Source organism: Natrix helvetica, assembly GCF_964273705.1.
Source record: "Natrix helvetica genome assembly, chromosome: 5".
NCBI lineage: Eukaryota > Metazoa > Chordata > Lepidosauria > Squamata > Natricidae > Natrix > Natrix helvetica.
The window spans coordinates 45,961,140-45,984,376 of NC_138551.1; the positions used below are offsets into that span (position 1 = coordinate 45,961,140).

The window sequence follows — 23,237 nt, forward strand, 5'->3', positions numbered from 1 at the left end:
TGTGGTCATGTGGCCGGCATGACTAAATGCCGAAGGTGCATGGAACCCTGTTATCTTCCCACCAAAGGTGGTCCCTATTTTTCTACTTGCCTTTTTATGTGTTTTCGAACTGCTAGGTTGGCAGAAGCTGGGACAAATAACTGGAGCTCACTCTGTTACACAGTGCTAGGGATTCAAACTGCCTACTTTTCTGATCAACAAGCTCAGCATCTTAGCCACTGAGCCACCGTGTCCCCTTGACAATATCATACTTGTTTAATTTTACATCTTTTAATATCTGTTCTACAGCTCCGACACTGGCATAGCTGCGGCTTTAAATCCTCACCTCAGCCACTTCTATGTGCCAATGTAAGTTTTTTTCCCCACTACAATGATTGCATTTTAAAATTAAGAAATTTGTCAGTTTCAACAGTCCAAATTATTTTCAGGTGTTTTAATGCTGGTAATCTACAGCTTAATATCTTGTTTTTACTTGAATTAGGATATATGTACACATTTTATTAGCATGTACTAACATTTTAGAGTACTCCTCCAATTTGAGGTTAATAAAAAATGAGAGGATTAAAGTGTACTCGCAGCAAAATTTGAAACATTGAATAATAAAGTGAAGAGAATCTGTGGTATGAGTGTCAAAATATGCTGTAACACCCCCCCCCAAAAAAAAAAACACCTCATGGAGTTCAAATGAAGACTTCTCAACTTTCATCTTTCTACAGCTAGCCAAAATAAAAAAGGGTTTTAAATTGAGCAAAGTAAAGAAGGTCCTCTACATTATAATTGGTTCATAATAAAGGTCATTTATTATATTTCATTCAGTTGAAACTGACATCATATTAGAAGAGAAAAAGCGATATCTGTTTGAGCAAAAAAATAACCCTAGGCAGTAAAGTCTGGCATGTGTTAACTCATTAGTTAATAAGATAGTACTAAAATGTATTAATCTTTTTTTGATGATGTTGGTGACATTATTTAGAAACAATGATTTGTAAGGTACTTTTCTGGTCATAACATTGTCAAGATGATTCTAAAAATATAACTTTGATAAAAAGATGAGCATAAAGTTTTGAGTAGGGTTTATTCAGTATGTTAATATTTGGCCAGCTCTAATTTGGTCCATGTAATCCTTATTTACGAACATTCATTTAATGTTTAGAATTATGATGGTGTTGAAAAAGTGAAGTATAATCAGAACTCACATTTACAATCACCACAGTGTTCCCTCAGTTATATGATCAAAATTTGGGTGCTTGACAATCAGCTCGCAATTACGATTGCAGTGTCCCATGGTCACATGATTGCCATTTGCAACTTTCTCAGAGACTTCCAACAAGCAAATTCAGTTGGGGAAACTGGAATTCACTTATTGACTTCAGTAATTTCCTTAACGACTAAGGCAAAAAAGCTAAAATTGGGTGCAACTCACATAACAACTGCAATACTGGTCCCTATTGTAGTTGTCAGTTTACGACTAACAGTATAGCTTTTATTAGTCATGTACAGTAGAATTCCGATAAAGTATGAACAGTTATAGGAAAAGTTTTTTTATGTGATTAGGACACAAATGTTTTTTGTCCCTTCATAAAGAATTAACATTCTAATCTGATAAATTCAGCAGTTTGGAACCAAGAGGTCAAATAAAGATCATCTGGAAACTCAGATGAGGAAATAGAATACAATCAAAAAATGGCATCTCAACAAAAATAGTCAAAGCAACATCTTTTTAAAAAAATCCTTATTGGAATTACATTTCTTTTGGTTTATGATTTCTTTTTTTATGGTTAAAGATGCAAGGACAATGAAAAAATATAGTAACAAATTAATATTCTAAGCTTGCCATTTGGGGTTCTTTGTGCTTTTTGCAGTCCTTTTGTTTTAAAACCTTTCAATATTAGGTACTTTAAGTACTTTAATGTTAATAAGGAATGTTTAAAAAAATGCAACAATAAATTCTATACTTCTTATCCATATACTTGTCATTAGATTTAGCCTTTTGTTATATCTTCTTCCCATTTTCCCCCATGACATACATGTAAAGTGAGTTAGGTTGAGAGAGAATGACTGGCCCAATGTTTCCATCATGCCCAACTGGCCACCAGTGATCCTGTGAACTAATCACTGGACCATCAGTTAAAAATCTCTTTTCCTTGGCCCAGCCCAAAGTTGCTGTTGTCCAGATTGTGCACCCTTAGCCTTGTGCTTTCTTTGCACTTTTTTCCAGCCAGCAGCCAAATGTTGCTGAAAATACTGTTAAAGTATATTGAAATAAGTTTCTTCTAAGATTGCATCAATTGTTACCCTATATGAACCTTTCTTATTGCATCTCATAGCTATGCAAGATGTTCATTTATGTTATGCAAAATGCTTAATAATGTTCTATTCAAATAGTGTTGCCATTTGATGATCATGGACAGCTGCAATTTTTCATTTGAGATTTATTTTTCATGATTCAGCTGTTCAGTGTCATTCACAGGAATCTCATTTCTATAAAAAATATAAACTTTCACTTTAAATATGAATACTTGAGTATTCATATTTAAAGTGAAAGTTTTAATAAATAAGGTTGTTTAAAAGCACATATAAAATAGCCAAAAATTGGTGACAAACACAAATGCAACACACATCCTACATTTATATTGCAATTGGCATACTTCTCTCTTGAGATATATAAACACCCTTGGATTTTTCATTTTAAAATGTATAGATATGCTGCTCCAAGATCTTGCTTATTTCCTACTCATAAATTATATGAAATGAATGAAAATAGGCATTAAAAGCTATAAGTCTGCAATTAACCAGTATAAAGTAAAATAATTTGTTTTTCTTTACTGTATGTTTAAAGAGCTGTGGTTTGTTTTGTGTTAGGGTCCAGACCATCAGACAGTGCTGTTTAATCATGGAGCAGTTCAGAATATTGCTCATCTGTTAACCTCTGTATCTTATAAAGTAAGCCAGTAATATAATCTGTTTTCTATAAACTAAGCTACTATTTTAAAATCTTGGTGCAATATTATTGACAGAATAATGTTAGCATAATTCAATATTGTTGACAAAATAATGTTAGCATAGTTCTTTTCTGATGAAAAAGGAAGTGCACATTTTTTCAGTTTAGTCCTGCATGTATCTGTATAAATGTGAAAGAGATGATCTTATAAAATAGTGTTAAAAGAGTAAGCTTCATATTTTTATAAAGGATTTTTTTCTGATGGTTATGGTGGTAGATAAAATATACATAGTAAAAGACAATTATGTTTTGAAGAAAATACTATTAAGAAAGTTAGATTTCTATGAAAATTACATCTGCCGTTGAACATTTAGACATATACATATTATATCATAATTATAAGTGTTTGATATCCAATATGCCAAAATCAAAACAAATTTAGTGCATGGGAGTAATTACACTGAAATTGAAAGTCAAATCATTAATATATGAAGTTGAGCAAAATGATAGAATTAAAATTTACAGGCTTTACTATCTTTTTGTTGTTTGGAGTATTAAAAATTTATTAAGTTAAACCTAAAATCTTTAGGTAAATAAATAACTATAATTAACATATTTATCTATAATTGCAATAGTTACAATATTAAATATTTAAAGAGGACAGAAAGCAAATATTTTATCACAAAATTTGTTGGGACTCTATAGACAAGGAATTTGATCTATGTATTTTTTAATAGCCACTTTTCCCAAATTAAGATGCATGAAAACAAATTTCAATCACTTTAGAAAACACACAATGATTTGGCCAATAATTCATGTCCCTTTGGAAAATTTGCTTTCACTTTTGATAAGTACCTTTTAGTCTTTTGAATTTTTCAAGTTTTTTGATGAGTTTTAAAATGGCATTTTCACTTGACTTCTAATAGTTCTTAAAATACTTTTAATTGCAATTAATGTGAATGCTGTATATTTATTCAGGTTCGAATGCAAGCACTGAAATGTTTTGCAGTTCTAGCCTTTGAAAACCCCCAGATATCAATGACTCTTGTAAATGGTAAGTTTATGAGGTCAGTATGGATACTCATTAAATAATTACAGTTAAACTGTTTCTTGAAACATATTTTCTCTTTGTTTTTCAGTGTTGGTCGATGGAGAACTATTACCACAGATATTTGTGAAAATGTTACAAAGAGACAAGCCCATTGAAATGCAACTCACATCAGCCAAATGGTAAACCCTGGGATGTAGGAAACATGCTAAATGATAACATCTGTTTTATAATATTACTGTTCCAATTTAATCAAGAGTGCATCATATCAACCCTAAAAAAATAATATCAGAATCTAATATCTCAATCACCAGCATTAATAGGAGGCAATTAATATTAATGGTAAGCAATCCTTACCATTAATATCATTAATGTTAGCTATGACCAATCATCGAGGCTGTCGAAGTGATGTCCCGGTGTTTGGAAGCCGTCGGGGTCTGGATGGGGGACAACAGACTTAAACTCAACCCCTCCAAGACTGAGTGGCTGTGGCTACCGGCACCTCGGTTCAGCCAGCTGATTCCATCGCTGGCCATAGGGGTGAACAATTGCCCCCTGTGGAACGGGCGCGCAATTTGGGCGTCCTCCTTGATGCCCGGCTGTCAATGGATGACCATGTGGCAGCCGTGGCAAGGGGGGCGTTCCACCAGGTTCGCCTGGTGCGCCAATTGCGCCCCCTACTGGACCGGGATGCCCTACGCACGGTCACTCATGCGTTGGTGACGTCCCGCCTGGATTACTGCAACGCTCTCTACATGGGGCTGCCCTTGGGACGCGCCCGGAGACTGCAGTTAGTTCAGAACGCAGCCGCGCGGGCTGTGATGGGGAGTACGAGGTACTCCCACGTAACACCTCTCCTGCGCGAGCTGCACTGGCTACCTGTGGTTTTTCGGGTGCGTTTCAAGGTGCTGATTACCATCTTTAAAGCGCTCCATGGTACGGGACCTAGTTACTTGCGGGATCGCATCCTCCCACATACATCCCTGCGGCCAATTCGCTCACACAGAGAGGGACTTCTCCTGGTGCCGTCCACTAGGCAATGCCAACGGGCGACACCAAGGAGTAGGGCCTTCTCTGTGATGGGCCCAAACCTCTGGAATGACCTCCCCCCCGACATTAGAATCACTACTGACCTCCGCTCCTTCCGGCAAAAATTGAAGACTCACCTGTTCCGATTAGCAGGCCTGGCATAATTACAACTGTCCCTCCTGGCAAATTTATTAACTGGTTATTTTAGGGGTATTGTTTTTAACTTATTGTGTGTGTTTTAGGGGTTCAAAATCCTATATTTATATATATTGCTTTGTACAGTTCTTTTAATTCCATTTTTAACCTCCTCCATTCTAACTGTACATATTCAATTTTTATTGTATTTTGATATATTTGCATGGACTGTACACCGCCCCGAGTCCCTTTTTGGGAGAGGGGGCGGTCTAGAAGCATGAATAATAATAAATAAATAAAAATAAAACAGACATTTACTAGCAGGAGGACAGTATGTTTCCTCATTGTCCAGCCAATTTTTAATAAACTCAGCATACGTTTTTCTTCTATTTAGGGCGGTAGTTGCATTTCAAAATAAACCACAAAGCTGCAGCCAGGCACAATTTAACCACTATTTTAATTTACTAAAAACTTTTTCCAAGTTATATTTATTTGATGCCTTAATACTGATTTATTAAATTATAGAAAGAATTCTGTAACTTGGCTTATAGTGCCCCATCATAACCAAGTTAAGATGGATTAAGTAATTAAAAATTAATTAAATTTATACTGCTACATTTCCACACAGGTTTAGGTGTTGCATTTGCCTTGGATGACATCCATTTCTGAGAAATTGTCAAAACATACACAGTCCTAATGCTTTCCATGCTTTAGATCTTAGATTTTAGTGTCCACAGTTCTCATTTAAAAAATCATGAACAGAAACAATACAGAACTGGGGACAACAGATAATACTCAAGATGCATAACATATTGGTACTGTTGCCATTGAATAAATTTTAATATCATAACAAAATTAAAACTATATATATAGTATGTTTTCAGTAATCATGCTACTTTGACATTTCATTGTAGCCTTACATACATGTGCAGAGCTGGAGCAATCCGTACAGATGATATCTGCATTGTGTTAAAGGTAGGTGGGTGACTCACACTAATAGTACTTAAACAGATACCTCAAAAACAAATAGTGGAATGACTTTATTGTTAAAAACAGGATGTTTAGTAAAGAGGCAGATAATTAATATAACTGTTGCTATCTAATTTTATTAGCAATATTGTTTTTATTATATGGTTTCTATACCACCCTATGTTGGTATTCAGTAATACTAAATTAGTCTGTCCTTAAATCATGATGAAGTTATGTAAGTCTAATACATTTTGTTAAGTGAAAGTTGGACTCATGGCTTAATAATCTGTGCAAGAGTTATAGTTGTATATAATAGATTTGAATTTGTGATCATGTAACAATGTAAATATTGATTAATAAACAAGTGTATATCAGTGGTTGCTTTAAATTTTATTTTTGTGCAAATACCAAAGTAGGTTTGATGATATGTTTGATTAGGAAATGCCTGTTAAAACATCTATATTTAGTGACAAATTTAACATAAATTTATATAAGAAATATGTAAATAAGTAGCCAAAAAACTAATTTCAGATGTTGTAATTTCCAGACATTACCATGTTTGGCACGGATGTGTAGTAAAGAGAGACTACTAGAGGAGAGAGTAGATGGAGCAGAAACTCTGGCCTATTTGATTGAAACAGATATTGAACTACAAAGAATTGCCAGTATTACTGACCACCTTATTGCAATGCTTGCAGACTACTTCAAATACCCTAGTTCAGTGAGTGCCATCACTGATATAAAAAGGGTAGGTTTATTATGAATTAAGTAGGTATGACAAGTGTGTTTCCTGCGTGCATGAGAGAGAATGAAAATTTGGGTTAATATATTTACTGTATATCTATATCTAAAATGTAAATTAGTTTTTTAGTGGTGCCTGAAATTTCTTTGGTCCTGACTGTATGAGTAAAACAAACTAGATGGGTTTTTAATAAGCTATACTAAATTGTTCCAAAACGTTAACATACCAGTAATTGCTACAGTTTCTTGTATTTGATTCTGCCTGAATATGGGATTGAAATTCTGTATGTGAGAGATAAGCCAAGACATATTAATTATGTCAACAATTAACAACTGTTCAGCTTCACGGCAGTGACATGTAGGGCGAGTGCAAGATGGAAAAGGCAATTGATTTGGGGATGAGGGGGAACTACATTTGCACATTTGTAGAAGATAATCAAATGCATAATATGGTTTCAGTCAAGCCTGCAATAATTATTTACATTATTTCAGGTATTACAGAGACTTTTGCCAACTTTCAATCTAGTAGTCAGCAAGCTCTGTAGTAGACAGAAATTGGAGATTTGCAGCTTAACATTGGCTCACAGAATCTGATACAGTATAAATGTCCCCATTATTAATGTTTTAGCTTATGGGTGTCAATCTTGCCGCATCACATTGACGTCACATGACATTTCATGACATTTTTCCCATTTGCGGCAATGGGGTGGGCATAGCCTGCACATGATGCATCTGGCCTGCGGGTCAACAGTTTGGCATCCCTGTTTTAGCCCATTTAGGCACTCTACTCCAAGATTGTTTAATGCATTTCTTTTTAATGATGAGTTAAACATTGCCATTAATATTCTTGTTTAATCTTGAATGGGATACAAATTTACAAAGCAAGGTGCTGTATAGATGTAGGGAACGATGTAAATGCTCTTCCTAATCATTTCCCTATCTTCCATCTTTTTTCACAAAGATGGTGAAGAGTTTCAATTTAACCATTTTTTATGTAGCTGTAACGGTGGGAACATTTCAATAGTCATCATCTTTGTTTTTGTCTTGCTTCATCTTGTGTCCTGTCCTTCAGAAATTCTAAGTTTGAATCGGTTCAAGTTGACTGGTTGTGAAAGTGGGCTTAATCCTGTTTAGTATTTTTCTAATATTAACAATAGAAAATCTCAGGATTGCAGGCTAAACAAGAAAGCTGAAAAAAAAGTCTTGGATAAAAAAGACAACAGCAAACAGTTTCTAATTTTTTTTCAATAAAAAACAAACTCTATATTATTTCAAGAAAATGCAATCACTAGGATTTGAGCTCAGTTTAATGGAATTGTTAGGATTTATAAGATTTAAATTATTATAATTGAGAAAAACAGAAATAAAGTTCTACTTAAGATATAGAATAAAGTGCCAGTTGGAAATTCTTAAAAGTGCTTCCTAATCTAAACTCTTCAACACTCAGATGGTATCACTGATAGTTGTGAAATATGTCTTAAAATTCCATTCAGAATTAGAGAATATATACAGTTTGATCAACATCCATGAATTTGCAATTTAAAAAATGATGTAAATTTAATTATCTTTAATAGCTTGACCATGACTTAAAACATGCTCATGAATTGCGCCAGGCTGCTTTCAAGCTCTATGCTGCCCTCGGAGCAAATGATGAAGATATTCGAAAGAAGGTAAGTGTAAGAATTTATCAGGTAGTTTCCCATATCTCAAAGTCAGGAACATAACCTTGTCATTGAAATATATGTTTTGCTTATCAATAGTTTCAATAAAATAATATTTTTAATGAAATAAGATATCTGGATAAAGTGTAGTTTCCTAGTTAAAAATATAATAAAAATATTAATATAATTTTGACAATGCCCCTTAATAGACTACCAGTTTTGTACAAGAAATATAATGTAAAAACGTAACATAACAACATGATTCATTGTCATAATATGGCATAAGCATAGAATTTCTTTTTAAATTGCGAAATTCATCTTTTTTTATCAGTTAGTATTCATACACATTGTATTCATACTGTCTACAGTATATGGCATTAAAATAAACGTAATAATTACTTCATTTTGTTCTGTAAAATCCAGTAATATTTTTGATAACTTTCTTTCAGATAATTGAAACTGAAAATATGATGGATCGGATTGTAAATGGCTTATCTGAGTCTAGCATCAAAGTGCGCTTAGCTGCAGTCAGGTATAAATTTACCTAGCGGGATTAATCTTACATTTCATGTGTTCAGACTGACAGTTGTTCACTTCCTTTGTTAGGACATATAATGATCTTAAATTATTTGAAAATTATGAATTATCTTTAGCAGTAATTGTAGTATGATGAAACAGAATCTGACAATACTTACATGCAAAGCTGCCTCTATGGAAAAGAAGTATTTTAGAGCTTATACCTCATTTTTTTGAGCAGATGTTTGCACAGTTTGTCAAGATCTGTACAGCAACTACGAACAAGTTTCCAAGATCATGCTGTATGGAAACCCTTAATGAAGGTAAGCACATTGGGAGATTATTTGTTGTGGTATAAAGTGCATTGACAATATTACCCAGGTAGTCCTCGACGTATGACCAAACTTGAGCCCATAATTTACATTGCTAAGCAAGACAGTTGTTAAGTGAATTTTGCCACATTTTACAACTTTTCTTATCAGAGTTGCTAAGTGAATCACAGCAGTTGTTAAATTAGTAATATGGTTAAGTGAATCTGGCTTCCCCATCAACTTTGCCTTTCTGAACCCAGAATACTGCAACCATCATAAATACATGCCAGTTGCCAAGTATCTGAATTTTGATCACAGGACCTTGGAGATGCTGCAATGGTTGTAAGTGTGAAAAACAGTCATAAATCACCTTTTTTCAGTGCCATTGTAACTTCAAAGGCTCACTAAATGAATCGTTGTAAATTGAGGACTACTTGTAATACATTTTTAAGGCTAGTTAAAGAAAAAATAAATTTGTATTGAGATCTGTTTCTAGCAATTTACCCGTTCATTTCAATTCACCTAAAATATGATCTTGCTAAGATCTAGAAATAATTAACTATTATGTATTAGAATTAAAGTGTGTAGTTGAATATAAGTGGTTTTTAAATAATAAGTAAATAGGTTTATACTTCTAATTATGAATTACTGTTTCAGTTTAGGCTCTTCTGTCAATGACAGTAGAATGCTTATCTTGATAAATATGGTTTTAAAAAAGTAATTGTCCTACACTTATTTTTATAAAGCAGATATTTCTAAATGTCAATGCAATTGAAGTGCATATGGGAAAATATTTCACTGCTACAAAATATTTTTTTATATAAAGTTTTTTATTTTTTCATTTTCATAACAAATAACTACATGTATATTATTACATAACCAACGTCATATTATATTGTTAAATGTTTACATCAATTCGTCTTACCATCAACTCCCAAAAATAATTATTGGCTCTTCTGCTCTCCATACACCATATTTGTACCTTATCCATCCCTTTCTTCTCCTCTCCTCCCCCTCCCTATCTCCTTTCTTCCCTCTGTCATCCTTCTCTTCTCTACTTCCCCTTCCTCTCTCCTTCTCCTCTCTCCCCTTTCCACTCCTTCTTTCTCTCCTCCTCTTCCCCACCCCTCTGCCCTCTCTCCTATCCCTCTCTTCTTCCTTCTCTTCTACTTTGCACTCTTCATCTCATTTACTTGGTGTATTTCAGCCTCTGAGCGAGCTCCATTTTACGTTGATGGTATTTATAATCCCTTTTCAATATACATATTTAATTTTAACATATCTCTTCCTCCTTTTTTTAAAAGAAAAAAAAAGTATACATATATAGTAATTGTATTTTTAACACACACACACACAGCCTACTTTTGGCCGAGATGTAGACCCGGTTACAATTCCCAGCTATTCTCATCATTATATTTATATAATTATGCATCCTTACACGCCCCAAATTTGTAGTTCTGTCTTTATAATCTTAATAATTTCTCATTGTAAGTATATTTCATGTTCCCTCTCCATTTTTCCATATCTTGACTTAGCTTACCCTTAATTGTCTTCAAATAACAATCCTTACTGTTCAATGTTCAATACAATTCCATTAATCTACTATATAGAATAACAAGTGGTACATATCTCACTTTGTTCATCATTTTAGGAGTTCTATGTGTGTCCATATTTCATATATTTTAACCCATACTTAATTGTCCTTTCATTGTCATATTCAATCAATTAGCAACTCAGTTTAACTGTCATGTATAAAAGTGAATCACATATCTCTACTTTACATTCTCTACATAATAGTTTCATATTTGTCTATATTCCATATATTTTAACCTTTATTTAATTATCTTTCCATTATCATATTTAATCAGTCAGCAACTCAGTTTTATTATCCTATATAGGAGTAAACCACATATCTCAGCTTTATGTTTCCCATATAACAATTTTTAATTGTCTAATTTTTTCCTAGTAAGTCTTTTGTCCCACTTCTCTATTCCTGTCTTCTCCCTTTTCTTTGTTTTGACATGTCCACCCTCTTCAATTTTTCCCAAGCTGTCAAACCCAGTGAAATCTTTTGTATTTCCCTTTGTTGGGGCGTAACCCCCCTCTTCAGTTTCCCTATGCCACTGTCAAACCCAGTGAGATCTTTTGACTGCTTTTTATTTCCTTTTGTTGGGACACATCTCCCCCTTTTCAGTTTTCCCTATACCACTGTCAAACCCAATGAAGTTTTTTGTCTGCTTTTTATTTTCTGCCGTTTCTACACCTTCATTATCCCCCCTTCTTCCTTCACTTTTTCCTTCACTTCCTGCATCTCCTCAATATGTAACTTCAAAATTCTATTTAGACTTGATTTTAATGATTTATGCATATTTTTTATAATTTCATGTAGTTCTTCAAATTCCCACCTTTCCATAATGTCCAATTCCAAAATTACAATAAGTTATACAGTTCTTATTTCAGAGTTCTGGTCCACCTTAAATTTAGCTAATTCAGCTATTGTGAAGAGAAGTGAGAGCCATCTTGATCTTTTGTTCTCCCTTCAGCAAAAAAAAAAAAAAAGCTTCGTATTTTCACGGTTCTTGATTTTATTATTTTTTTCCCCTTGCTACCTTCCACCTCTCATTGGTTATAGTTGTTCAAAATATATTAATTGGAACAAGCTCAAATACAGCAAATTTCCGGTATGTTTCTTTTTGCCTCCTGCTTTTCCAAATTCTGATTTATGGCAATTGGTTAATTAAAACTTCCTGCTCATAGTTTTGCATTCCATTTCCACACAGGCAAGATTAGGTTATCAGTGAGAAAATAGTGCTTTTTTCTTTACTGCTCCCCCCCCCGTTACATTCCACCTCTCATTAATTGGAGTTGCTTAAGATATGTTAGTTGGAAAAAACTCAAACGAGGCAAATCTCCTCGGTATGTTTTGGTTTCTGTTTCACCCTCCTAGTCTCTTTTAAAAACACAATCTTTTCAAATCCAAATTTAAAGTTTGTGTTTGAGTGGGTTTGTCACTTCTCTGTTTTCTCCTTTATGTCCAAATAGTTTAAAGCAAATAGCTATTTTTGGACTAGTGATTCAACCTTCCATTTTCCCCCTTCTTTCTTTCTTTTTGCCAAAATCTCGATCTGTCCCTCAATATTATTTATACTCTCAAGGTTCTTTGCCTTTTCCAAATTCTGATTTATGACTGTGGGTTAATTAGATCTTCTTACCAGTCTTTCATATCGTCTCCTGCATGCTCTTGTTCAGTTGCTTTGACCTGAAGCCAGCTTCTTGTGCAGCCATGTTGCTGTGCTGCCGTCTTGATGCTGATTCAGAGGGCAAATCTCCGATCTATGAGAAACCTGTTACACTCCCTCTGGGTCTGATGAGACACCCCCTTCTCCCCCCCCCCCCATAAGGGAGGTTCTGATCCAAAAAGGAGCTCGGCATTGGTTTGTCAGACAGAGTTCATGTGAGATTCTTCGGAGCTCACACCCCCTCGTCTGTCCAGCTGGAGAACTTCTGGTTGACTCACTGCTACAAAATATTTAAAGTGCTATTTTGTAAAGATGTTTCAGATGGTAAATAGTTTTTAAAACTAGTGATTTTTCTAGTTGCAATCCCTGTTCATTTATATATACTGTAAACTATTCAGAAAGCACAAGGATTGTTTGCAGTATTCTCTGAAACTTTATAGAAAATAATTTTTTATTATATTTTTTTCATTAAGAAAAGAGAATAGTAGCTCAAATGTCTTGAGTAATTTCTACTTAGGCTAGATGGTATCTCCTGTTTTAAGAAAGGGAGTATTATGTCATTAACCATTTTAAAGAAGGAAGACATGGTTCCTCTTTTTCTTTTCGTGGTTAAATATAAACAGCTGATATGTTAGAATTCTTTTGAAATTAGAAAATATTAATTGCAAAAAACAGATGCTGATACTATTTAATTTCTAAATGTGAATAATGGAATCTGGAGCTCAGGTTCTGCATATGCAAAGGTAGCAAGGCAAATGTGCATGTACCAATCCCTGAATTGTTCTAAATTATTAAAATGCTTATGAGATTCCTTTTTATTTCTTTTTTTAGGTATTACAGAATGCTCCAGATGAAATTTTAGTGGTAGCATCTTCTACTCTATGCAATCTTCTCTTAGAATTTTCTCCAAGCAAAGAGGTTGGTTGCTCGGGCTTTTAAAACCATAAAATTATATCTTTGATTCTTTGTATAAAATATAATGTGAATATGTCCCAAGATCATGAGGGTGAAGTCCTGTTTCTGGTCTTTCTCAGCAGAAATATAAAAACAGTTTTTCTCTGAAAATAGGCCAATTGTAACTGAGTAAAGAAATCATGCTGTTAGTGTTTACTAATAAAAGCATAAACAGTTCCTTTCAAGGAGAATAGAAGCAGATGTACCATAACAAATTGACCAGAGGAAGAAGGTTGAGATAAAATTGCCAGAATAAAAAGTAATTAAAAATGAAAGGATTTTCCCATCAGAATTTGGAAACAAATAAGACCAGATATTTTTTTGGAAAAAAAAATAGTAGTAAAAACAGAATCCTTGTAGTAAAATCCTGTAAACATAAATCAAGCCAGATAACTTTCATTACCCGGGATGAATTTTTTCACTGCTGACTTCTTTATGGCAAAGGTGAAAGTAATTTAGAATTCTAAAGTAAACAGTGAGAAAATGAAAATAACTTTATGTTAAAATCCAGCAAGGAGTTATATGGGTCAACATTCAACCAGTTGATTAATGTATAAATAAATTTTTTAAAAAAAGCACATTTAAAAGGTGCAGTTAAAACCAAGGTGTGCTTAAAAATAACAAACAGCTGAAAGGAAAAGATGAAAGACCCAACCCTTCAATCAGTTCTATTGAGAATTGTAGTCCTCAATATCCCTCATCTTAGAAGGTACACAATCCTCCAAAGGTCGTCTTGAGTTGTTACTAGTTGCTCCCATTCAAATCTGGAAACCGCCAAATAACCAGCTTTGGAGGCATAGTCAGCTGTTTTTCAGCAGGTAAGAAAAAACAGTCTGCTCTCAGCACGCCAACTAGGGGGAAGAGTGTGTTTGATTATTTTCAACTATGGAAAAGGACAGTTAACTACTACCTTGGGTACGAGAACCTAATGGAACATACTGGAAAATCAAAAGATTGGGTGAAATACTTATGGCATTTGAACTGAATATTCTACACTGCCTGAGCTTATAAAAATATAAAATGTGTAAAGAAAGAAGATATGAAAGCTTAGGCGTGTATTCTAAATGTTTTTTTAAAGTAGCTTGTTTTTGGTTTAAGCACATTTAATGTACAGGAAAAAAATGAGACTATATGTGAAATTAGGATGTTACTGAAATTTCTTAACTGGTTTTGCTTTTGTTATATGTAGCCTATCTTAGAATCAGGAGCCATAGAACTTCTCTGTAGTTTAACTCAGAGTGACAATCTTGCCTTGCGAGTGAATGGAGTTTGGGCTTTAATGGTAAGTATCAATGTTAATCTGATAGCTTTATGTATGCATCTCCAATTTTAGATTTTATTTCTTTATTAAATTTGTATACTATCAAATCATCTGAGATCTAGAATGCTTTCAAGAATTGGAAATCAAAACAAAATTTCAACTGCTAAGAAATGTTTCTTCGTATAGCTGATGATAAATAGTGTAATGGATTTGGGCCCTTTGTGGAAAATGTTGAAATGATTCAGAATAATGTTAATTTGGTCCTTCTTTTTAGAATATGGCATTTCAAGCAGAACAGAAGATCAAAGCAGACATTTTGCGAGGCTTGAGTACAGAGCAGTTATTCCAGTTACTCTCTGATTCTGATGTAAATGTACTAATGAAGACTTTGGGATTACTTCGGAACCTTTTGTCTACTCGCCCTGTAAGTAAAAAGAAAATGGATCTACAAAATGAATATTTTGAAGATGAATCTGTTAATTTCTTATTATATATCATTACATATTGGGAGCTGATATTCCAGAAGGTCATATCAACTTCATTAAGCTGTTGCTTGTCTAATTTATAGAACAAACATTGTTGCAGGTGATACGCTCCGGTACGGGCGTACTGGAGCCAGCCCGGAGCACTGGATACTGTTCCGGTACGATGCTCCGGAGGTCCCACCCGCCCGCCCGAGCTCCTTACCGGTGTTTAAAGGCTTCTGTGCTTCTGGAGCAGCTGGAGCGTCGCAGAGGTGCTAAGATGCATGCGCACGCTGCGCGCATCCATGAGGACGCCGCCGGCCCTGTTCCAACCGTACCGGTTGGAATGGGATTTGAAACCTATCACTGAAACATTCTGTAGAAATGACAAAGCAGAGTTCTTTCTGAACCCTTGTTGCTACTTGAGAGCTTTCTATTTGAGAACCAGAACATCTATTTTTCACATTGCATAGAGCATGTTGCAGATCAAGGAATAATATAACAGCATTTTATTTTAAAGGAAAACTATCATTTCTGTTGTGCTCTCATATTCACATATATGATTTGTTTTCATTGGCATAAGCCCATTTCCTGCTATAAGTATTCTACAAGCAAACTGTAGATTTTCTAACTTTTTAGGTGAGCTGTTCGTTAATGTTATTTTTCACTCTTGGCAGCATATAGATCAGATAATAAGTACTCATGGGAAACAGATCATGCAAGCAGTAACTCTCATCCTGGAAGGAGAACACAACGTGGAAGTCAAAGAACAGGTATTGTGCTTTATTGTATTAATAAAGACAACAAGTTTAGACATGAACAAAAATAAAACACCAAACACTAAATTCTTCAGGAAGAAAATTCAAATATTTTTACTAAGAGTGCATAAGGCTGTTTGCGTGCAATATTTTCTACGTGTAAAAGTCTTCATAGTTTTATTTTCTTACCCTGTATTGCTTATGGAAGTCTACTTGTCAAGTTGCCATGAAACATTGCCATTTAGAATTAGATTTCTGTTGTTATTTCCATATATTTCTGTTCCTCCTTTCCTTCAGACATTATGTATACTTGCCAACATAGCAGATGGAACGACAGCTAAAGAACTCATCATGACAAATGATGATATCTTACAAAAAATTAAGTATTACATGGTATGTAATTTAAGTTTTTCTGTAATTAAATTTTGGGAAAACATTATAGCTCAGGGATTTTCAGCATTTCATAGAAATCTATATATTAAGTGCAGTACTGTTTGTTGCTCTAATTTTCTTGAATGCAATATTTTTTCCTTTTTAAATATTTTTTCAACTTTGCTTTCATCAAAGAAAAGCAGAGGATTTTTTTCATTATTGTGAGTAATAATTTGGAGGCAAGAAACCTAGATTACATAAAGGTTAAGAAAGATATGTATTTTTTTACTTGAGTCAAGCTTGGTTCCTGACATATGTTTCTTGGCAACAATAGGGAACTGGTTTGCCATTGACTTCTGCCAGAATGAATTTGCTGTTAGCTTTGTCTTTATAATCAAGGCTGTAGCTTCTTTTTTAAGTATTAACTAAATCAGCCAGGGTAACCAAGAAAGCAATAGTAAACTAGATCCATACTTTGCCAATAACATTACATGGTTCTATGAAGTTAAAAAGAGTCAGATTCTAAAGGATTTGATTTTACTAAGGAATAATTTAAAATATTTCCGTCTAAACGTTTTTTGTCTGCTTAGAGCCACTCGAATGCTAAACTTCAACTGGCTGCCATGTTTTGTGTATCTAATCTTATATGGAATGAAGAAGAAGGTAAGAAGATATACTCAGGGGATTTCTCTTCTGAAATGCTTAATTTAAAAATGAAATTGCATTTAGCAGTTGAGCATACGGAATGCATTTTTATCTTGGATGGGGGAAATCACTACAGGGAAAAAAAGACAGAAAGTGAATATGCTATTTGATTCCCTTTGAGAGAAAAGGATGTTTACCTGGAAAAAAAAGAAAAGAGCAGTTTCTAATGGACGAAATTTGAATATGTTGGCATTTTTGTCAGGAGCTGAACTAGGAAAAGACAAATTCATGACTTTGGGCAGATCAAAAAATGGAGTAGCCATAAATGTGAAAAAGCATACCATGATAATCAGAAATACAAATTAAGGATAAGAAAGGTTGATTCATAATACTGTATTTTAGACTGAATTGAGGAATGTAACTAACGGTTGATTCAATTTATGCTATAATAGATAAAATTCTATAATTCCCCAATAGAATTTATAAAAGTTGAACTTTAGTACAAAAAATACTTTGAAAGGGGCAGTAAATCAGCCAAATTGTTAATTTAGCAATTATGGAAGGAATCAAACAAAACAATTACTTCTATTTGGGATAATTAAATATATGAAATTATATAACAAATAGGAATATAACCCAGAAAAAAATTGAAGAATATCTTAAACATTTACAGAATTTTAAAAAGGTATTTTTCCCCAGAAGGTAATAGTTGAAAAGTCAACTTATAAAATGAAATTGAGTAAAGCTCCAGGTACTGATATTTTCTGCAGTTAAATTTTTTAAAAATTATAAATTATTTTTTTTAAAGTTTTAAATTTTTTTCAAGAAATTTTGACTAAACCATTAACTCATGCTTCAACCACATGAAAAGGCTTTACTTCTTTAATCTGAAAAGTAGGAAAAGATTCAACTTATCCTGAATAATATGAACCTATATTCTATTGAATGTAGATTACAAGCTTTTAGTGGGAATCTTTAATATCAGATTTAATGGCTTTCTAGCAGATATTATAAAGCCTCATCAAAGGAGCTCTATCTATATAAATAAAAATGTAATGCTTGTTTGTTCAAAATCTCAAATCTCCGAAGGTTCTTCACTTATTGCTTTGAAATTTTGACACAACATTGCATTCGACAACACGCATGTTTTTATATACGTATATTATATAGATGTCACAATTGTGACAGGTAAAAACATGCTTTTTTGTAAAAACATGCTTTTTTGAAAACCAGCAACATCTGCTGGATGTAAAAGCAAAACACACTATACCATAGCATTCGTTTCTTGAGTATAGTATATTCGGAACAGTTCGGCCTCTCTCCAGCTTCGTCCCAACGGTCCCTTTATATGTGTGGCTGGGCTGCCGCTGCACCCTTTCCCCTTTCCGCCCCTCCTCCGACGAGCTTCGCCATTTCCACCAAGGTGAGCCAAAGCCTTTCGGCCTCTCCCTCCTCCCCTCTTGCCAGGCCTTTGCTGTCTGCGGTGGGGCGGCGCCTGCCCCATCCCTCGGATGCCTCCTCCCACCCTTAAGCCGGCCTCCCCCCGCCCAGCCCAGTGGAGCTCCAGAGGAGGTAGAGGCGGAGCGTCTCCTTAGCCCGGCTGGCTGTGCGCGCTCTCCACCACCCTCACAGGGAGCCAGCTGCAGCCTCGCCAAGGCAGCTCCGATGGGGCAGCGGCAGTGTCAGCCTGAGGCGCAGCGTAGCTGGGGCGGCCGCTGGGTGCCCCGTGAGGCAGCGACTGCAGCGGCAACAGGGTCTCTGGATGGGTCTGCGGCCAGCGGGGGCTGCCTCGTGTCCATGTCACCAGGGGCGGCTCCTTCCTCCTCCTCCTCCTCCTGCTCCTCACGGGACACCGGCCGCCTCCTCTCGCCGCCACCGCTGAGGGAAGCCGGGTCGGGGGCGGTGGCCACCTCCTCCTCCTCTCCTCCTCAGCTCGCCCAGGCTGGGGCCTGTGGGAGCGTCCTCCATGGCAGCTCTTGCAGGGGCCACCATGGCTCACTTCCACGCAGGGGCCGCCTCTGCCGGGGGATTTGCGCTTTCTCTTTTCTTTCTTTTCCATTTAACCAGACTGGGCCACAGCAACGCGTGGCCGGTTACAGCTAGTGATAAATAAAAATAATAATATCCATATCGTAAAAGTTAATGACAAGATCAGAAAAACTTCAAAAATGGCTATGAATTTTCTTGTGTTGGAAGAATGTTTGACAATTTGGGTTGGTCTATGTTTACAGTTCTGGAAAAAAATAAGTTGTGTTCCTATTTTTTTTCATATGGACACAGAGTACTTTATACAGAATGAAAAGCCAGAATTATGGGGAATAGGTATTTTTCCCCATTTCTATAAAGCAAGTAGTCACCACTTTTCTTCTCTCTATTTTTATTTTTTTAACTTACCTTTATACATATGGCTTAAGGGGGCGCAATGGCTCAGCAGTTAGAAACACTGAGCTTATCAGCTGGAAAGCTAACAGCCCATGTTCAAGACCTGAGTGATGATGCATCGCTAGTGATGCATAAGAATATATTACTTTCATTTCAAATTTGTTTGCATATCATTATTTTGACCCAAGAAAAAAAATTCATTAAAAATAAAATTATTTTTCAGATGATAATATCAATAATTATCAGTTAAACCATTAAACAAAAGAATAGAAAATTTAATTTATCCACTGTAATTTAGAACGGAAATGCTTTTTAGTAAGATAAAAGCATAACTTCTTTTGTTACTATGCCAATTGAACTAATATAAAAGTAATAGAAAATAGATTATTGATCATTAGTTCCACCGCAATATAACATGGATTGCTGAAGAATTGGGTTCCCCCCGCCTTTTCTAAGGTAATACATAATGTATCAGAACTTATCTTTGATTAAAACAAAAGATAAATTGATTGGCCTTTACTGATAAAGGGAGAATCAGCTGTTTGGTGTCTGTCCCCTCTTTAAGTCCATCTACTTCTCTAAACATTGGATATCATACTGTTGAGTATTTTGGCCTAAGGCTGCTGTTAATGAATGCCAGATCTGTTTGAAATAAGATTGTGATTCTTCACAACTTGATTGTGTAGAAAAAAAAGGAGAGCTAGTATGTGTGACCAATACATGGCAAGGTGAGAAAGGCTTATCCAAAATTGCCCATATGCATTTTAAGTGTTTCTGCAGGTTTTTACATTGGATTGCATATTGTGTTGCCACTGTTTAATCAGTCTGACATAAAATGCACCAAGTTACCAATATGCAATTATTTTATATTAGGTTCCCAAGATCGTCAGGATAAACTCAGAGATATTGGAATAGTAGATATTCTACATAAACTGAGTCAGTCGTCAGATCCAAATCTTTGTGAAAAGTAAGTAAACAGAACTTCCAAAACCAAATTGAATTGGATTGATTATTTTGTAATTAGATTTTTCTGTACACTGTATATTGATTTAAATTATATATGTGTTATGTTTCTCCTTGCATTCTGTGGTGTTTTTTTTTACCCCGGTAAACCAGAATTGCCCCAATTTGTTAGGATGGCTTAGTGTTCATGAGTAAAATCTCCTATACTTGATTTGTTTATGTTATCCATGACTTTGGATAACTAAAGGTTAAACAAAGGCAACAATAATATAACATAATGAACCAGTTGTCAAGATTAAAAAAAAAATTAGATAACAATGAAAAACTATTTCACAGGCTTATAGTGACAACCTGACCCTTGCGCCTGAGAACATATCTCTGTCTTCAGGACCCTTAGGCTGGCAAGGTTAGGGTAATCTAATATCTGGGGCAAGAGTGTTCCAAAGAGCAGAACAAAAAGGCTAACTTTCTGGGTCCTACAAGATGGCACATCTTAATTGAGGGGTCTCATATAATGCTTTTTCTGCCAGGTCTGATGGCATGATTGGAGAAAGACAAATCCACAAATATCCTAATAAATGCCCCATGGCATGAATGGCTTTGTAGTGACCACCAGCATTTGAATTGCACCTAGAAATATATTGATAGCCAAAGCAGCTCATGGAGGAGAGGTGTAAATGTATGTAAATTGGGGATTGTTCATAATTGACTGCACAAGTGCATTTTAAATGAATTGCAGCTTTTGGATGCTCTTCAAAAGCAGCCCCATGTAAAGATCATGGTAGACTTCACTTAAAAGGCAAGCAAAAGTCTACATTTGTAGAGATATCCCATGTAATATCTTCCCTCCCCAATTATTATATCTGACTGAAATATCCTTGTGTTTTCACATGCTGCTCATTTCAATCAGTTTCAGTCCAAGATACTTTTAAGTTCTCAAAGTTGTAAAATGCATACAACCTCTTATGTGAAAGCTCTTGAGAAATTATAAATAGAAAAGGAATAGGCTGATTCTAAGTGCAAAGAACCGTGTAGTAAAATTGAGAGCAGATTTGTTTTTGCATGTTTAGTTACTGAACTTCATGTACCCGTTTTTCAGTGCTGTAGTTTATTCCTTGCACAGTAGTATTTCTAAAATCCCCATTTATGTATATCCTCTAAAATTAAAAAAAAATGTTTTTCATTGCAGGGCGAAAACAGCACTCCAGCAGTATCTTGCGTGATGAAAGAGAAGTTGAACTTTCATATAATTTTCAGAGCTATATACTAAGGAATAATGGGAAATAGCTGCACCTAATTTCCTTACCTTTTGCACAAGGCACCTTGGGCTGCATTTGTTTCAGGTGCAGGGAGCTGCTTAGCAGGAGCAGTTTAAGTGATCAGGTCTCCAATGCACTTGAGGACTTTATTGAGGTAGTTCCTCTATTCAGATATCTATTCTGGGATATTTTTGTCTGAACTACCTGAACTCACTAGAACAATCAGTAGTCTTTTTTCTTTGGGCCTACAATATTCTGCTTATACCACAGCTGATGTAAGGCTGTGTCTGGGTGGGTGTGATACCTCAGAGCTTTTTCTTTTTCTCTCCCTCCCCCTCCCTCTGTGTGTGTATGTATGTGTGATTTTTTTTCTACAGATTTTCAAGGGTGAACCATTGTTTGCTGTATGAAAACTTTAAAAAATTATATACAATTTGAATTGAAATGTTATTTAATAACAGTTTTGTCCCATGAAGTTTATTTTGATCAGATGAATGTTTTTAAGTCAAATATATGCATTTGTTAAACCTCAGCTTAATGTACCTGTACTTCCTCTTTTAAAACAAAAAGATACTTACATGACAGGTAACACATTCAGCGTGATTTATGCTTGCCTCTTAAATGCCACTTGTTACTAGTGACAGCTCCTTGAATTTAAGAAAGCAGAATTCTAAGATCCCCAAATGGAATATTTTTCAGTACACATAAATGATACCATAATTGGAATTGTGGAAATTACGCCTACTGGAATTTTCCAGCAATAAAATTAGAGTTTCCCATGCAGATACATTGCTGCTTCAGAAACTTAAATTTGTTATAAAACTCTGTTACTTTTACATAACATGAAATTGTAACTGAATTGTTTTAAGTAAAAGAATTGACTACTGGTTGGAGGTATGCTCTTGGAAATATGATAGACTTCCCCATAAAAAATCTGGATGTAAATCAGAGCTTAAATATTTTTAAAAATACATTATGTACCAAATATATATGGCAGAGGAATATGTTATTCCTGGAGCAGAGAAGAACAATGTTAAGATGAGTTTTTTAAATATCATTTTGTAATCTCTGCCTCATACCTTGTTGTTTACCAAGTAAGTTTTCTGTGGTCTTAAGCCCACAGGTATAATCTGTCAAGGGACAAGAGCGCCAGTCAGAAATTGAGTGTCTCATTTCACTCACCAGTTTCAGTCATCCCAAACATTTATTTATAGTTAATAAATATTCTTCTGCCTAGACACTTTGCGTTATATCAAAGCAACTTTTAGAGCTTGTGCCTCTGGCTGGAACTGTTAATAAGCTGGAGGGAGACTGCAAAAATAAAGCTAGAGTTTTTATATATGGTTTTCATGTTTTCTTTTACTCTGAAAGGCAAGTCATAGCAATTCAGGGAATGTAATAGGTGAAATAATTTCTCAGTGTTATTGCTACAAGCTAGTTGGGTTTGGACTTCTGCAGGTATGCATAATGTGCTTTCCTGCTAGTTAATATTTTAGAAGTAAAGCCGCAATTAATTCGTCGATTGGTTGTAGTCTTAATAATGCTGAGAAAAATTACTTTATTGACAGCATTACCTGAATCCATTCCCT

The 23,237-nt window shown here is 34.9% G+C and overlaps 1 protein-coding gene across 3 annotated transcripts in view; it reads left to right on the plus strand.

Moving 5' to 3' along the window:
- Positions 1-22,987, plus strand: part of ARMC8 (armadillo repeat containing 8) — a 58,840-nt gene extending 35,853 nt beyond the window's left edge. For all 3 annotated transcript variants that reach the window (XM_081953857.1, XM_081953856.1, XM_081953858.1), the window contains 17 exons: positions 289-348; positions 2,863-2,943; positions 3,920-3,995; positions 4,081-4,171; positions 6,068-6,128; positions 6,670-6,870; positions 8,438-8,533; positions 8,974-9,056; positions 9,282-9,363; positions 13,422-13,508; positions 14,734-14,826; positions 15,080-15,229; positions 15,947-16,042; positions 16,325-16,420; positions 16,990-17,062; positions 20,300-20,393; positions 21,579-22,987. In XM_081953857.1, coding sequence (XP_081809983.1) covers positions 289-348; positions 2,863-2,943; positions 3,920-3,995; positions 4,081-4,171; positions 6,068-6,128; positions 6,670-6,870; positions 8,438-8,533; positions 8,974-9,056; positions 9,282-9,363; positions 13,422-13,508; positions 14,734-14,826; positions 15,080-15,229; positions 15,947-16,042; positions 16,325-16,420; positions 16,990-17,062; positions 20,300-20,393; positions 21,579-21,612 — 1,554 coding nt within the window. In that variant the 3' untranslated portion in view covers positions 21,613-22,987. The remainder of the gene's footprint in view (positions 1-288; positions 349-2,862; positions 2,944-3,919; positions 3,996-4,080; positions 4,172-6,067; positions 6,129-6,669; positions 6,871-8,437; positions 8,534-8,973; positions 9,057-9,281; positions 9,364-13,421; positions 13,509-14,733; positions 14,827-15,079; positions 15,230-15,946; positions 16,043-16,324; positions 16,421-16,989; positions 17,063-20,299; positions 20,394-21,578) is intronic.
- The last annotated feature ends 250 nt before the right edge of the window (positions 22,988-23,237 follow it).